This window comes from Amaranthus tricolor, chromosome 3 (assembly GCF_026212465.1).
Source record: "Amaranthus tricolor cultivar Red isolate AtriRed21 chromosome 3, ASM2621246v1, whole genome shotgun sequence".
Classification (NCBI taxonomy): domain Eukaryota; kingdom Viridiplantae; phylum Streptophyta; class Magnoliopsida; order Caryophyllales; family Amaranthaceae; genus Amaranthus; species Amaranthus tricolor.
Window position 1 is genome coordinate 34,923,714 of NC_080049.1, and position 15,828 is coordinate 34,939,541.

General features: G+C 31.4%; 2 protein-coding genes and 1 pseudogene across 2 annotated transcripts; all 3 read left to right on the forward strand.

The window, feature by feature from the left end:
* Positions 1-7,430: 7,430 nt before the first annotated feature.
* Positions 7,431-10,020, forward strand: LOC130808187 (BAHD acyltransferase At5g47980). Its single transcript, XM_057673657.1, has 2 exons — positions 7,431-8,383; positions 9,240-10,020. The coding sequence occupies exons 1-2, from the start codon at positions 7,607-7,609 to the stop codon at positions 9,873-9,875; spliced, it is 1,413 nt and encodes a 470-aa protein (XP_057529640.1). The 5' UTR covers positions 7,431-7,606; the 3' UTR covers positions 9,876-10,020.
* A 2,305-nt stretch (positions 10,021-12,325) lies between these two features.
* On the forward strand, positions 12,326-13,006 carry LOC130808576 (uncharacterized). Its single transcript, XM_057674034.1, has one exon. The coding sequence runs from the start codon at positions 12,326-12,328 to the stop codon at positions 13,004-13,006; it is 681 nt and encodes a 226-aa protein (XP_057530017.1).
* A 568-nt stretch (positions 13,007-13,574) lies between these two features.
* Positions 13,575-15,749, forward strand: LOC130808577 (protein HHL1, chloroplastic-like; annotated as a pseudogene).
* The last annotated feature ends 79 nt before the right edge of the window (positions 15,750-15,828 follow it).

The following is a 15,828-nucleotide window of genomic DNA, read 5'->3' on the forward strand; positions in this document are numbered from 1 at the left end:
TGGTGTCATTGGTTAGGAATTAGGATGTTTACTTTTCAGTCTTAAAATTAGTAGAGCAATATGGGTAAAGTTTACCTGTTGTCTCGTTATATGGAGAATTTCGGATCATTCAGGTTTACATGCAACGGCCTCATTTATCGGAAAACTCAGTTTTTTTGTTATCAGTTGGTGAAAATGAGTGAATAGAATGACTCGGTATCGATAGCATTGAATGAGGAATCTGTGAGCCAAATGATCCAACTGATGTCATCAGAACAACTGATAGAAAACAATGGTCTTTCCGAGAGCATGAGGCCTTGTTTTTTGGGATATCGGATAAGCTGAGGCCTTGGAAGGGTTAGGGGAGGCGGCAACGAGAATCGACCCTCTGGTTTCTAAAGAAAGTATAGTAATTGTATTGGGAAAAAAAACCACTTTGTTGCTTCAGGGTGGACTATAGTTTAATTAGTGGAGTAGTTATTATGATATTAGCATCTAATATCTATCTTCATATCCCTAAAAGAAAATTAATCTTGATTTCATTTTGATTGGATAGTTAAAACACTAAATTAACTGCTCTTGACCTTAATTATGCAACTGAGTATTATTTAGAACAAGTTGGATCACTATTATAATAATTTATATATATCAAGTAAAAATAAAAAAGTTGGATTAAAGTTAAAACCTCAACTATGGATGTTTCAAATCTAAAAGTGCTTTTATTGTCATGATTTTGTTTTAATTTTTTTAAAGTTAGAATTCTTTAAATAACATTTTAAAGTTGAGAATTATATAATAAGATTGCCTCAAAAAGTTTGAATTTTTAAATAATATATCAAAGTTGAAACTTTTAGAATTGAATTGTCTAAATTCAAAATTGAAGTTTATAGAATAAGATGTCTCACCAATCATGTTACGTCCTCACTTAAGTTAGAATTTGTATTATTATGTGTTTAAAGGACAAAAATAACTTAAAGGTTGTGTTTGTAAATAAGTAATTCATGTTAAATTCTAAATTTCAATTACAAAATCATCAAGGAAGAATTTGAGAATGACAAGATTTGAGAAGTCATTCTCAAATTCTTAACTTGAACTGCTTTTAAAATAATGGTGGAATTGGCTTAAATTCATAATTGATTTGTCAAACATTAAATTTGAGTTAATTCTAGATTTCCAAATAAAATCATTATTTCCAAACATAGAATAAAAGAATTACAATGAAAATTAGTATTGGGAGAGAGGAAATACAAAAGATCAAAGGGGATAGCCTTAAAGCTAGCAAAGCTCAAAATATGAATTTTGGCAATGAGCTCTTCACATGATCTTTGCTTCCTCCTTTTCCATGTCTTTCCCATGACTTTTACTAACTCCGAGCTTGCACAAAAATATGAATGCTTTTGCATCTATATAACATCAATGCTTTGTCTTCAAAGCATGTACTCAACATGCCATATCTTCAAGCTAGTAAAGTCCAAAATGGTTAGACATGCCTAAGCAACTACTTGGTGAACCAAGTTACCTTAATCAAAATAGGATAAAATGAATTGAGAAATTGACTTTATTTATGAAATTAGAAAAAAAAAAAACTTCAAAATCATACTAAAAGACAATCTAAAATAAAAAATAACAAAATTATATGGATAAAATGACAATATTTTAACCTTTAAGTAGCAAAAAATTTCACTTTGAACTTGCTTAATCCAATGTTTAAAAGAGGAACAAATGCTAAACTAATAAATAAGTTAAACAAATGTCCATAAGGTCTCAGACAGCTCACAATTTTTTGTGTTGCAACACAAATGCCATTTAACCAAGTTGATTTATTAATTAAAGGGAAAAAAAATTGATGGTCCTATTGAAATCCAAGCCACCGGAGCTATAATGGATCAGGGAGGCACCAGCCTGTTATCCGACCACTGACAGGAGCGGGAGGTTCTCATTGCTCTGTGAAACCAGCCTCATGCGGTTCCCTCCACTCTAAGACACAAGAGACCCAAGGCTTTCGCCCAAGTCCCATGGATCAACTCCCAACTTGGACAGGGCAGGCCAGCAATTAACCAAGCCCAAGATCCAACTCGGCAACCGTGGACAACGTCCCACCAACATAATGCCCTCACTTGAGTTACAAGCCCACGCTACTGAGCTCGGCATACAATTGTAACTTTAGCTGATATATAAATAAAACAGTATGTTAAAATTCTTCCGATGTGGGATTATGGTACTTTATTTTAAAGTCATAAACTGCACATTCATCTCTCTCTATTCTGCAGTCTGCACGAATGTAATCTCTATCAAACTAATGCTAAACTCCAAATCCCAATCAAGCCAGATACCTGCTCTAACATATCAAATAATTCACTAAAATTTTCAAGCTAATAATCTGAAATTGAAGGTCTTCACAGTTAACCCTCAGGACTCAGATATGAGAATACTTGCAGTTTTGTTTACTGCATAAGCATTTAGTTTATGAATATTGACACTAGTATCATGAATTTGACCAGTGAATCTTAGCATATTAAGTAGGGATGATAACAAAATTGAATCTTGTCTCAGTTCAAACAAATACACAAAATCTACTTTTGTACCCTATGGAGTTTTTCTTATTGCAAAAAAAAGGGAAAAGAACATTGAGAAATGAAAGATGATGAAACTGAGAACACCTAATTATAATCAACTTCAGATTTCTGAGTTGCGCCGCCGCATCTGAATAATCTTTCGGAGCAAATTAGAATGAAGATTAGAGCAAAATGTTGGGCTTTTTGCAGGACGATATTCATCACATAATCGACCAGACATGTACCTCACTCCACACGCATTGCACAATGTCCTAGGACCTGAAGGCCCTGCTCGCCATGCGAAGTATTCTTCTCACCACAATGCAAGCACTCCTGCTCAATCATGGAACTCAATCTTGATGCTGTTGTTGCTGCTTTCTTACTCACCTTTGAACTACTCGGTAAGTATTCTTCCGTACGTTTCGTCGTCATTGCTTTCCTCCTATGGACGTGATTTTCATTTTCTGCTGCCTTTTCTTTTCTGTTGGTTTCAATGCTTGGCTTTAAGTTAGATTCTACAGCCGGAAACCCTAATTTCACCGCTGGGAACTCAGATTCAACCGCTGGAAATATATCCTTCATAAGCCTTTCCAAATCTTCTTCTTCATCTTCCCTAAACTCCTGCATTTCAATACACCCAAAATTTCATTATATTAATTCTGCTTTCTTTTTAGTAATTGAAATTTTTAACTTAAAAACTTTATATTTTAAGATCGTCTCAGTGTTTGACGATCAGCTGGTATAAATCAGTAATACCTTCAAAATCGATATGTCATGTTAAAGTTTCCAAAAACTTGATTGTATAATTGTATTAATGAGCTGAAACTAAAAACTAAAATGATAAGTTTGCAATCGATAAAAAGTTTGTAAAATACTCCCTTAGTTTAGGAGAATCAAAAATTACTCCCTTCAATTCACACCAATTATATTTTTCTATTTAGTTTTTTCACCCTAGCAAAAATCATTTTCAAGAGTCTAAATATTTATATATATATATATATATATATATATATATATATATATATATATATATATATATATATATATATATATATATATTACTCCTTTGTTCTTTTTTTCTTCTCGTTTACTTGTTTTCAAATTTAATTTTGAGCTAACATCTCTAAATACACATCATAAAAAATTATAAAAATATAATAAAAAAGTATGCATTAAAACGAAACTAACGAGATCTCACATGAAATTATTTTATCATCTTATATCTTAAAAATCTTAATCAAATTTTTTTCTCCAAGTAAAATATTCTAAACGATAAGAACATTAGAAGATGGGGGGAATATAAAAGAGTTATAGGAGTAATATTTTTATTTTTATGTTTATGTAGATGAAAAAGTATAATACAAATCATAATAATTTTTCATAATTAATAGTCATTTATGACCTTTTTAATGACTAGTTATTTATTTTTTGGGTTATTGATTGGTGAATATAATTTAGTATTTTTTTATTGATAAAATTAAGTTTAATTGCTAAATAATGTTATTTTAATTATATTATAATTTCTAAATTAATTAATTAGTTAACTGAGCATATTAGTGTTTTTTCTAATTGATAAAATTAATAATTTATAAATTACTTCAAAAAAATTCCTATTCTTAAAATTCATTATTTCAACTTCAATAAAGCCAAAAAAAAAAAACAAATCCCTTCCAGAGCCGGATGGGGTGACAATTGTGTTTAATTAACTTAAGTAATGGTATTTTAAATTTATTGTATACAACATTAATTGTCAATTTATATGTCACAATTTTGCACTAATGCTATACAATATGAATACTTATTCTTAGAACGATAATTCAAAATATAAGTTTAAAATTGAGTTATATTATAAAACATCATTGTCTAATTATATGCCATTATTTAACTATTAACATATTTAATTTAAACTAAAACCTATACAATATCTTTATAGACTTCGAATACTTATTTTTAAAACGATATTAAAGTTTATACATTCAAAACTGAGTTAGATCATAAAACAACAATTGTCAATTTCTAAGTCCAATTAACTATTAAGATATTCAATTTGGACAAATTACAAATATATATATATATATATATATATATATATATATATATATATATATATATATATATATATATATATAGGGTCGCGTTCAAGTGCAAACTACGGTTCTATGCGAACCGTGAGAACCAAAAAATGTGTTACCTTTTTACAGAAAACGTGCTACTTTTGCATAAAAACTGTGTTACTTTTGTTTTTAAAAAAATCTGGTGCTTTTTACCAAAAAACAGTAACTGTCAGAAAAAAAATACAAATCCAACGTAACACGTTTTTCTGAAAAAAGTAACACCTTTTTATATAAAAAGTAGCACCTTTTTATGGTTCTCACGGTTTTCATATAAGGATGATTTATATATATGTTTACTAGAATGACAAGAATCAACAATCTTCAATCATAAATTATTGTCACTAAAAACAGTTTGCATTCTTACAATTCATTATTTTAAGGAAAAAAACGCCCTTGACAATAATACAAAAATACTAATAATATAACGAAAAAGACACTTCTGAGTTCTGACAAATAAACAAACCCTTAACCGAGTAAAAGGATAGAGTGTACTGTGTGTGAAAGAAGAAGAGGAAGAATACCGATGGAGAGCGAGTGAGGTCGTCGCGGCAGGGGAGTACAGAGATAGGAGGACGACAGTTGGCGAAGGTTTGAAGGAATTTGTCTTCGTCTAAGGAGTCAAAGAATCGGTCGTCCATGAAAAATGCGGATGTGTTTAAAGAGTCCATTAATAAGCGGGAAAGGGAACTGCGGACACAATATGGACGAGGGATGAAATATACATATACTTATCATAAATTGTTGTAAGCGGGAAAGGGAACTGCGGACACAATATGGACGAGGGATAAAATATACATATACTTATCATAAATTGTTGTGAGAGGCGGCTTCTACGAGAATCACATTAGATACATAGGTTAAATAACCTAATTAATACAAATTAAGAAAAAAATAAGAATATGAGCTTCTTATTTTGGTATGAGGTTACCTCAAAGCAAGAATAGATGTATATATATACATGAATTTAATTTTAAATTTAAATATCACGATACAAAAATAAAATGCCCAACTATGATAGATATTCCTTGTAAATTCTAGACATCCTATTCCATTCTTGTTATTTTGAGAGTCTAGGTAAATTATGGTTATTTAGAAGAGGGGTAAATCACCACTATGTGGTTCAATGTTATAGGGGATTTTTGGTGTTTCGTTTTATCTTTTTCTTATTTTATATTTTTATTATTATATCTTTTGTTTTATTGTGGTGATTTGTAAATTAGAGTTATTGATTAAAATTTTCTTTGTTATTTCTATTAGATTATTAGTAAAAATAGTTTGAGGGTTTTAAATTAAATTTTTTTTTTTGAATTACAGCCATGTAAAATTAAAAAGCATAAACATCATAGCCAACTAGATGGAAACTGATGGTTTTGATCAAAGATTTAAATTGCCTTTGGCTTACCCTAATTGACTTAGGACATTATTTTTAAAATTTTAATTCAACTTTATAATTAATTAATTTTTTATTAAAAATTATTTTGAATATTAATTAATTATTTTTTTATTTTCATAACTAAACCTAATAAAATGTATGTTTTATTCTAAATATTCAAAAACTATTAAAATTTAAGTTTTAAAAATCTTATAATCCAATAGTCATTTTTACATATCATAATGATTTGTCATGTACTTTTACAATCCGATCGAAATGAATACTGATTTGCCTATTCTCTAAGCAACCAAATCTAAAAATTATTTAATGTGTTTTAACAGGTGTTGACAATGTTTTTTGGAAGATAAACGTAGCGATTAGCCGATTATTCTTGAAAGACACGTACTTTAAAAATTCGATCGTAATGATAAACATTTCATCTATTTTGAAGGTAAGCAAACCGATAAGATATTTGACTTTGTTTTACCATTTCTAACACTTCTTTTCAAAAAAGGTGGTTGCAAATGATATGCGCAATATGAATCGAGAAAATATTTAGGGCTCTTTTTAACCACGGTGATGATTCTTTTTATTCCTCAGATTTATAAAGTAACAAAATTTTTTATATTTTTTTAATGTGGGACAACTCACATGCGGGAAAACTCATATGTAGGTACTTCAACAATTATCATTGTCATTACGTATCTACTTGCCGTTCCAACATCAGATTCAATCCTAAGACCAAGTACACCAAATATTTAACCAATCAAGATTTTCATTTGATAATATTTGGGTTTATTACCAATCTGATTGTTAATCAGCTTGAAAATGACCATTTTAGTTCATATTACTTCCTTTATTTTCAAGTTCAGAACAGGGCAAATTTCGATCCTGTTTACACTGATCGAATAACAAAATTTGTGACATTAATAATGTCTGAATAACTATTCCCAACTAAACACATCATTCATAAAAATTTTATAAATTGTTCAAACAGCTGTATTTTCTAATCTTATTTGACCATTTAAATTCAACGTCCTAAACAAATAATTTCAAACATATATAATAGGGGTTGTTTGATTAATTACTTTTTTATTAATTTTTTACTTTTAATTTTTTATTGGTCAAATAGATTGCGAGCAAAATCAAAAAGTTACGTGAGCAGTTTTTATTGATTTTTTATTATTTTACTAAGTTTTGCTCTGATAAACAGTCAACAAATAATTATAATCAATTATCTCCATAACATTCGCCTTAAACCACTAGTCTATAGTTGTTCGCAAATCAATCAATATATTTTATTGATCAAACCAGTCAACCATTTTGTCAAACAAACCCATATATGGATGTGGGTACACCAATCACCATAGATTTTCATAGAAAAGATCTTTGTCTGATAGACTAAATTCTCAACCAAATCTAACAATCTCATCATATTTCATATTTACCAATAAATCTCCTTTTCTTCTAGATTGCACATCTTTCATGAAGAAAGCGCTAATATTTTCTATTATATATAGATGTTTAACCATGAACTGTTACCTTCACAAAACCTCCATTGGTATCAATAACAACAAAGTATAACAATGGCGGATTTAATCAAGGTTACAAGACTAGCTAGACAATACATTAAACCTTTCATGGCTACCCCTTCTTACCTCCGTAACTACAAATTTTCCCTCCTAGACCAACTTTCTCCTTCTGTATACGCTCCCATGGTGTTCTTCTACCCTACACAAGACCTCCATAACCAAAAACCCGAGCCAAATAATCGAGTAAATCACCTAAAACAATCCCTTTCTCCATTTTTGAATCGATTCTACCCATTCGCAGGTAGAATCAAAGATCATGTTTCGATTGACTGTAATGATGCAGGAGTTGAGTTTTTGGAAGCTAAGGTTAATACCCATTTGGAGGATTTCTTAAAACAACCTAATGCCAATGCACTAAAGCATTTCCTTCCTGTTGATATTGAGTCTAGGAGTAAAATGGGGATGGATAATCTTGTTCATATTCAAAGTAATGTGTTTGAATGTGGAGGACTGGCTCTTGGAATTTGTTGGTCACATAAGATCACTGATGGTGGGACAGTTTCAGCTTTTATGAGGGGATGGTCATCCATTGCTTCTGGGTCTGGTAAAGAGGTTGTGCCTGAGTATGTAGCTTCTTCATTGATCCCACCAATGGACTTAGAAAGTACACAACATGAACTTAAGTTAGATAGGGATAGGACAATTACAAGAAGGTTTGTGTTTGATGGATCAAAGATTGTGAAGCTTAAGGCTAGAGTTATGAGTAAGGATGTGCCTAAGCCTACTCGAGTTGAGGCTGTTTCATCTCTACTGTGGAAATGTGCAACTAGGGTAAGTTAACATATAGAAGAGGATCCGCGCAGATGTAAGGTGCCCAACTATACAAACCCTTTAAAAGAAGGGTCTCAAAATGTTAGTTTAGTTTTTGACATAAAATTTTGAAACAATATAAAATGAACAATACAACAACAATGTCAATGCCTTAAACCTCAAAATTGGTATCAACTACATGAATCAATAATCTGTTATAGTTGTTATACACATAAATTCTTTTCTCTATTCATTTCTATTATTTACAGACTACAATCCGAACACTTGAGTCTAAATTCTTCATATCATTTTCCACTCCTGTCGTTTAGGTCATCTTTGGTCTTCTCCATCCTCTTTTAAAGTATTCTAAATTTTAACTTTCTATCTTCCTTAGCGTCGTTCATCAAACCTTGTCTTTACACTTGCCCAAACCATTTTAAATTATTTCCTTTTAATTTTTCCTCAATATTTGCAACTCCTAATCCTTTTTTTATATCTTCTTTTTGAATTCTATCTCTCACGGTATGTCCACTCATCCATCAAAGCATTTGTATTTTTACTAGTTTCATCTTCCTACTATGATCCATTCTAAAAGTCTAACATTCTAATTCATATAGTAGTACTGATCGAAAATCCATCCGATAAATCTTGTCCTGTAGCTTTAGCGGTATATTTCAACCACGAGCCACTCTCTTTCAAAAGCCTAACATTCTAATTCATATAGTAAATAGTACTATTAGCTTAGCCTAGATGCATGTCAAGTATGTAAAAAACCAACAAAGACTGCAAGTTAATTAAATATAAACATGTTAAAGAATCACTTATATATGCACAGCTCTAGCATGAAGATAACAAAGTTTTTCTTCCCCTTTTGAAGGCATCAAGAGCAAACTCAAGTTCTAGAGCACTATCAGCAATGTCTCAATCCATGAACATTCGTAGAAGGACAATGCCACCACTACCAGACACTAGCATTGGCAATCTAGTCGGCTACTATGTAGCAAAAATGGAAGATAATGGTGATAACATAGTACAGCTGAAAGATTTGGTAGCAAAGCAAAGACAGGGAAAATCAGAAGCCATTAACAACTATGCAAAGAAGCTACAAGGCAAAGATGCATACACAGTAATACGCGAGCTATTCAATGAAGCAGGGAGCTTGCTAAGGAGGGATGATGTTGATTTCTTTAAGTGTCTTAGTACATGTGGGGATGGATTGTATGATGCTGATTTTGGGTGGGGAAAGCCAATATGGTTAAGTTTGGTTAGTTTAGGGTACAAAAACACTTTTGCTTTGAGTGAGACTAATGAAGGTGGTGGGATTGAAGCTTGGGTTACCTTAAAGGAAGATGATATGGCTATGTTTGAGCAAGATTTAGAGCTTCTTGCATTTGCTGAATCAAACCCAAGTGTTCTAAAAAAGGATGAAGATGTATCTAGGTTTTTGGAACAAGAAGAAACTAGATTAATGATTGATGATTCAAGCTATAAGTCTCCATTGTTAACATGGTGATGTAAAGCAATAATGCCATATTGTATTAATGTGTAGCACTTTATTAATATTAGGTGCTTTGTTGATTATAATTGTGAAAAATTGATCAAAATCAAGGAATATATTCCATATAAGATCAAAGTGATTAATTTCTATCTCCATTATTTTTTTTATATTTTATTTTATTTTATTCGTAGAAATGTAAACAACCTAAAATACTAACTTCGCAAAATTTGTAAAGGGTCGGACCTTTTTAGCTAGTTAACAAGATTGACCATTTTAGAAGAGGCCGAATCACATGCACATGCTTTTATCTGAACCTAGCAAAATACGCGGTAAAAAGGAATCAAATTGCAAATAAAAATCTATTGGCAACATGTCAGAATCTCAACCATCATTTTCAACAAGATATTATCTCATAAATGATGCAAAATCAAATAGAAATCATCGTACCAGTATATTTAGCTTCTAGTAATAATGAGTAATGTGTAAAATGGGATAAAAGATAACAAATCATATTCATAAACAAATGACTAAACAAGAATACCTTCAAAGAGTCTCTCGTCTATGAAATTGAAAAGCATGAACTTAACTCATCCAAGAAATAAACTTCATTATAATTAGAACATCCCTAACACCCTTTTCATCTCCTACAAATCCTCTTCCTTCTCTTTCAACAACTCTCTCTCTTCTTCCTCCCTCGAAAATCCCCACACAAGGACAAGCATTCGGCCTCGATCCCTTTCCCAACATCTCTAACTCATAAGAGTACTTGATAACCTTCAAAGAATCCCATCACCAGTAACGATCTAATAAATATACTACACGAATTCCAATTAGACATTTTACCTTTATCATTCATCTCCCTAAACATTTCGTGGGTTTTAATGATCTAACGTTAAATTAGCACTTTCTTAGGGAAAAATAAACTTTAACTTTGAAAATTTGATTTTAATAATTCAATTCGTTATCCGTTGTTCTCTGAATTATCTTTTAATGAATTAAATTTTACCTTTAATTTGCTCTCAACTAGGGGTGTTCAATAGATCGGGTCCCGTTTTCAGCCCTTATTAACCCGTTTTTGAAAGGGTTATATACAGGTCGTGCTGAAAATGGGCCGGACTGAAACGGGCTCTATTATTATTTAAATGGGGCGCTGTAACGGGTCTTTCTAAATTTAAAATGAGCTTTAGTAATGAGTCTTGCTCCTCTTTCCTTGGTGCTCTGCTGCTGAGATCAACTGCCATTATAAAGACATCAATTTTTTTCTATTCTATTTGGTATGTGTTAGTTATAATTTATAAACAACTCTTTGTATATAACTAGACATTAAGAATTTGTAAATATGTAGTAATATACTTTTTATTTTGTGGTTCCAGTACCCGCATTATGTTCAGGTTTTGCATGCTATTTTCCATTCTCCTTCATTGCACAAAAACTTTAAAATTCCATTAATTGTTGAATTCGATGATTTTTTTTTTTCTGTATTATGCTGTTGTTAGTATTTGTATTTTTGGTCATGCAATTTATGGTTCTTTGGATAAAAATCAATTTATAATTGCATACAAAAAACTCAATTACTTTCCATAAAATTTGAAGAAATAAGAAAAATAAATCGGGCCGGGCTTGATGGGCCCAAAGCCGTTTTTGATTTTGTAAGGCCCAATCCAGCTCGTTGCACAGGCCTACTCTCAACATATTAATAGGGTAATTATTAAAAAATAAAAAAAGGTGTGATGACATCAAACTAAGGACAAATGTTAAATTATTAAAAAATAATTCAACGTTATGAATAGATGAAAAATTAGATTTTTAAAATCAATATTTTCTTAAATTTAAAAGAACTATTTTACTAATATAGAGCCACATAGTAGTCTCCTTAGATCAACCACAACATTTGAATTTGTTATCTTAATGTGTTGATAACATTAAAATAGTTAAATGTATACACCTATGTAAAAAATATATATGAGAAAGTAATAGATAAGCATATCAAAATACAAAATAGAATAAATTACTAATAATAAATCAATTTTTGCTTGATTCGCTAAAAATAAATCTATATAAAAAATTTATTTTTGAATAAATTTATTTATTTGGTATATTGTTTATAATTATTTTCAAAGCTTTTTTTATAAGTAAAGAATTAAAAATAAAATAATTGAATTTATTTTCAACAACTATACTAAATATTTGAGTTTATCCGAAAATAAATGAAGCAATTGATGTTTATTTCCTGATGAGGATATTGAACATAGCCCAAATTAATGCTCTTTGCTACTGTTTCTTAGTGTATTCTATTGTTATTTTTTAGTTTCTGTTGTTAGACTTACTAATGGTTAGTTAGATATATTTTTGTTTCTAGTGTACTCTTACATAATAATATAGAGTTTTGTTTCTTTATTCACTATATGCCTTATACTTTACATTCTATTTGTTTCCATCAAGGCTTTACTTTCTCTCATTCTATCATGGTATCAGACGCAGGTCTCATTGTTTGTTTTGTTTACATAAATCTGTTTTGTTTGATTTATCAAGAATTGCTTTCTTTTATCCTCTTCCTTTCTTCCTCTCACATGGAACCTGTACCAGCAAATCAACCCACCATTCTGCATACCCATATCTCTAAACCGGCAACCGATCCCACCCAAGATCCAAGCAGTGTTTATTACTTACACCCTTCGGATTCCGCTAGCGTCAAATTAGTTTTGGTTGTGTTTGATGGTACTTGTATTAGTGATTGGAAGAGGTCAATGATTATAAGTCTTGATGCAAAAAATAAAATGTCTTTTGTTGATGGTAGTTTGCCTCAACCTCCTGATGGATCTTTAGACGAAGGTGCATGGAAACGATGCAATAACATGGTGATCGGTTGGCTCATTTCTTCTTTAGAGAGGCATATCGCAAAAAGTATCATGTATTTCAAAACCGCCAATGCCGTTTGGAATGATCTTGAGTGTCGATATGGTAATCCATCTTCTTCACAAATATATAGGCTACAAGAGCAACTCCTCAATACTTCTCAAGAATCAAATATGAGTGTAGCCGAATATTTTACTAAAGTTAAATCTTTATGGAATGAAATAGGTGACCTTAAACCTTTACTCCTTTGTACTTGCAACCCCACAACAAACTTCATCAAGATTCAATAGGATCAAAGAGTCATGATATTCTTGATGAAATTAGACCCACAATTTAATCAAGTATGCTCCAACCTTCTCACGAATAAAGAACTTCATGATGTTAGTGAAGTTTATCGCATGCTTTTACAAGAGGAAAGTCATAAGGATCTTACCAAACCTCAAATCTTTGTGGAACCTATGGCATCTGCTACTGATAAATGGAAGAATCGTCACCATGACAAGATCAATAATAATACCCAAAAGCCTAATTATTTTTGTGATCACTGCAAGATTACTAGGTGTTTTAAACTACATGGTTAACCTAGTAAACATAAACCCACCCCTAACAAAAAAGTTGCTGCTCTTTCTTATAATAAAGCCAATCCGGATGTTCATAGTCTTGGTACTTAAAATAAAGCAATTTGATATAGACAGACAGAAAATGTATTTAAACATCAAAGGATGTGTGGATGAGCAAAATTTGGATGATTTGTCTGACTTTCCACCTCCAAAATGGACACCACAAAAACAAACCCAGTAAACTTCAATAGAAGAAGAAGAAGAAAACCCAGAAGAACAGAGGTTAGAGAGCTCAAAAATGGAAGTGGGTATGTCTTTAAACCCTCTAATTAGACTTCTCATGAACTCAAATTCAAGAACATTTCATGAAACAACATCAATTATTACACTCTTTCCATTCTTCAACGACAAAATGCCCAAAAAAGAAGGGAAATCAATTGCAATTTGTGGTAGAAGCAAAGGGTAAAAAGGGAATGATAGCTAGTCAGTTTCAACGTCCTCCTCCTCCTCCTTTGCCCAAGATTGAAGATGATGGAAATCCTCGATTTGTTATCTTCATTCGTATGGCTAATGTCTGCTTTTTTTTTTTTTCTCCTTTTTCTCTTCTTCAATTTTGCTGAATTATGAATCTTTTTTTAACCTGCAATTTCACGTTTTTATGCCTTTTTTTTTTGTGAAAGATAGATAGGACTTTTTAATAGTTTTTATCTAGTGGGTACTTGAAATTTTCCTGTGTAGGTATTTAGATAATAAATTTCCAGTTGGGTACTTGAATAATTGTCCGAAGAGTGTAATTGTGATAGTTTTGTTTATTTTATTTAGAGAATTTTACTTGCAAGTTCATGTTTTTATGGTCTTACTTGATCTTTTGATATAAAGATTTGCACTTTGATTTTCGGTTATAAACTTAAGGCTACTATTCCTATTACGAATGAGTTTAGTATGAAACCTCATCGGTTTTACGTGCAGTTAACAAATTTATCAAAGCATAGAGAACTATAACACTCCATCTGTTTCCATATTGTTCCTATTTGCTTTTGGTATGATCTCAATCCAAACTCGAAACTCAAATAACTTTTAGTGAAAATTATAAAAGTCGATAATTGAAAAATATATATTGAATAATTTATCAAGCCGCCACTTGAATATGTTTTTTCATATGGATTAAGGAGAATTATATTCAAAGTTCGTTTATAGAATCTATAATATTCCTGATGGGAAGAACAAACACAAACGGAGGGAGTACTATTTATATTGATGGAAAGGGGTGATATGTCGAATGTGTTAAAGAGGCAGTGATCCGTTGGAAGTCCCCACAAAATTTCATGTGTTTGGAGTGTGATGATTTTTATTTAGCAGTTCATGGAGCTATTGTTTGGAGTTTATCACATTATTGTACATTCTTAGTCCTTTCTTACAATTTTGGCCATTTTGGCACATTTCTCTGCAATCTGCTAACTGATTCTGCCTTTATCTGAACTACTTCATCAATGGCAATGTCGTACTTTTCATAACAGCATGATGTTATTTCTCTTAGAGAAATCGTCTTAGCTTTGTATAACATGGGGTATGATCATGGCTTATGGATTAGTTCATTGACAAACTTGGACAGGTCTACCTGTGGTATCCAATTAATGTAGTATCCGGTGGCACAACCGCCAAGATCATGATTGCTGCAAAAGATAATTTTTTAGGCAAATATATTTACAAGGATACACTTGCCAGAAATCTTGCTGCAGTGATTTATCGAGAAAGTACTTAGGTCAGCATCGTTTATGTGGGTAAGTGCTAACTCTTTACCCATCGGTATAGATTCGGTTGATGAGCCAATACGCTTCTTTATATAGAAATGTGCTTACTCTATACTTTTTTGAGGCACATTCATCGTGACATTCCGATTTGCTACTTGGTTTTACAGGATGAGAAGGAATTGATAAAGATCGCACAGAAGCAATTTCGTGTTTTGAGGACAGCAACTGAATTTAGATATGGCTACAAGCTTGTTGTAATGTTTCGGCATCCTCAAATTACCTTGCACAAGAACTTTCTAATTAGTGCATGATTGATGATCATTCATTTTCTGATAATTAGGCTTATATAAATACAGGAAAATAATGATGTAAAGACTACTCTTATGCCTAAAAATGTCGTTGAGGTAATCTTGCTTTTACAGCTTAATTCATACTCGTCCTGTATATGCTGTTAAGTATTTCGGAAACTGAACAAATGATTGAGGAACAAAAAAGACAATGGTATAATTTCCTTTTTAAACGTCTCTAAATAGATATAGTTTTTCGCTTATTTTTGTGCAGCTACCGACTCCAGATCAACTCAAGACGGTGCTTGATAAAGTTAAAAGATTTCTTTGGAGATGCAAAGGAATCCTTCGGTAAGCTAACAGCATTGGACACTACCTCATCCGAGAAGGTAGAGGCAACTTCTGCGGAAAACTCCAAGTGAGTGCATATCGTTTTGTAGAAAGGTTAAAATTGATGTCATGAGTCTCTTGTAAGGGTGTTGTCATTACGATCTCTTGAAATCAGGAAGTTCAA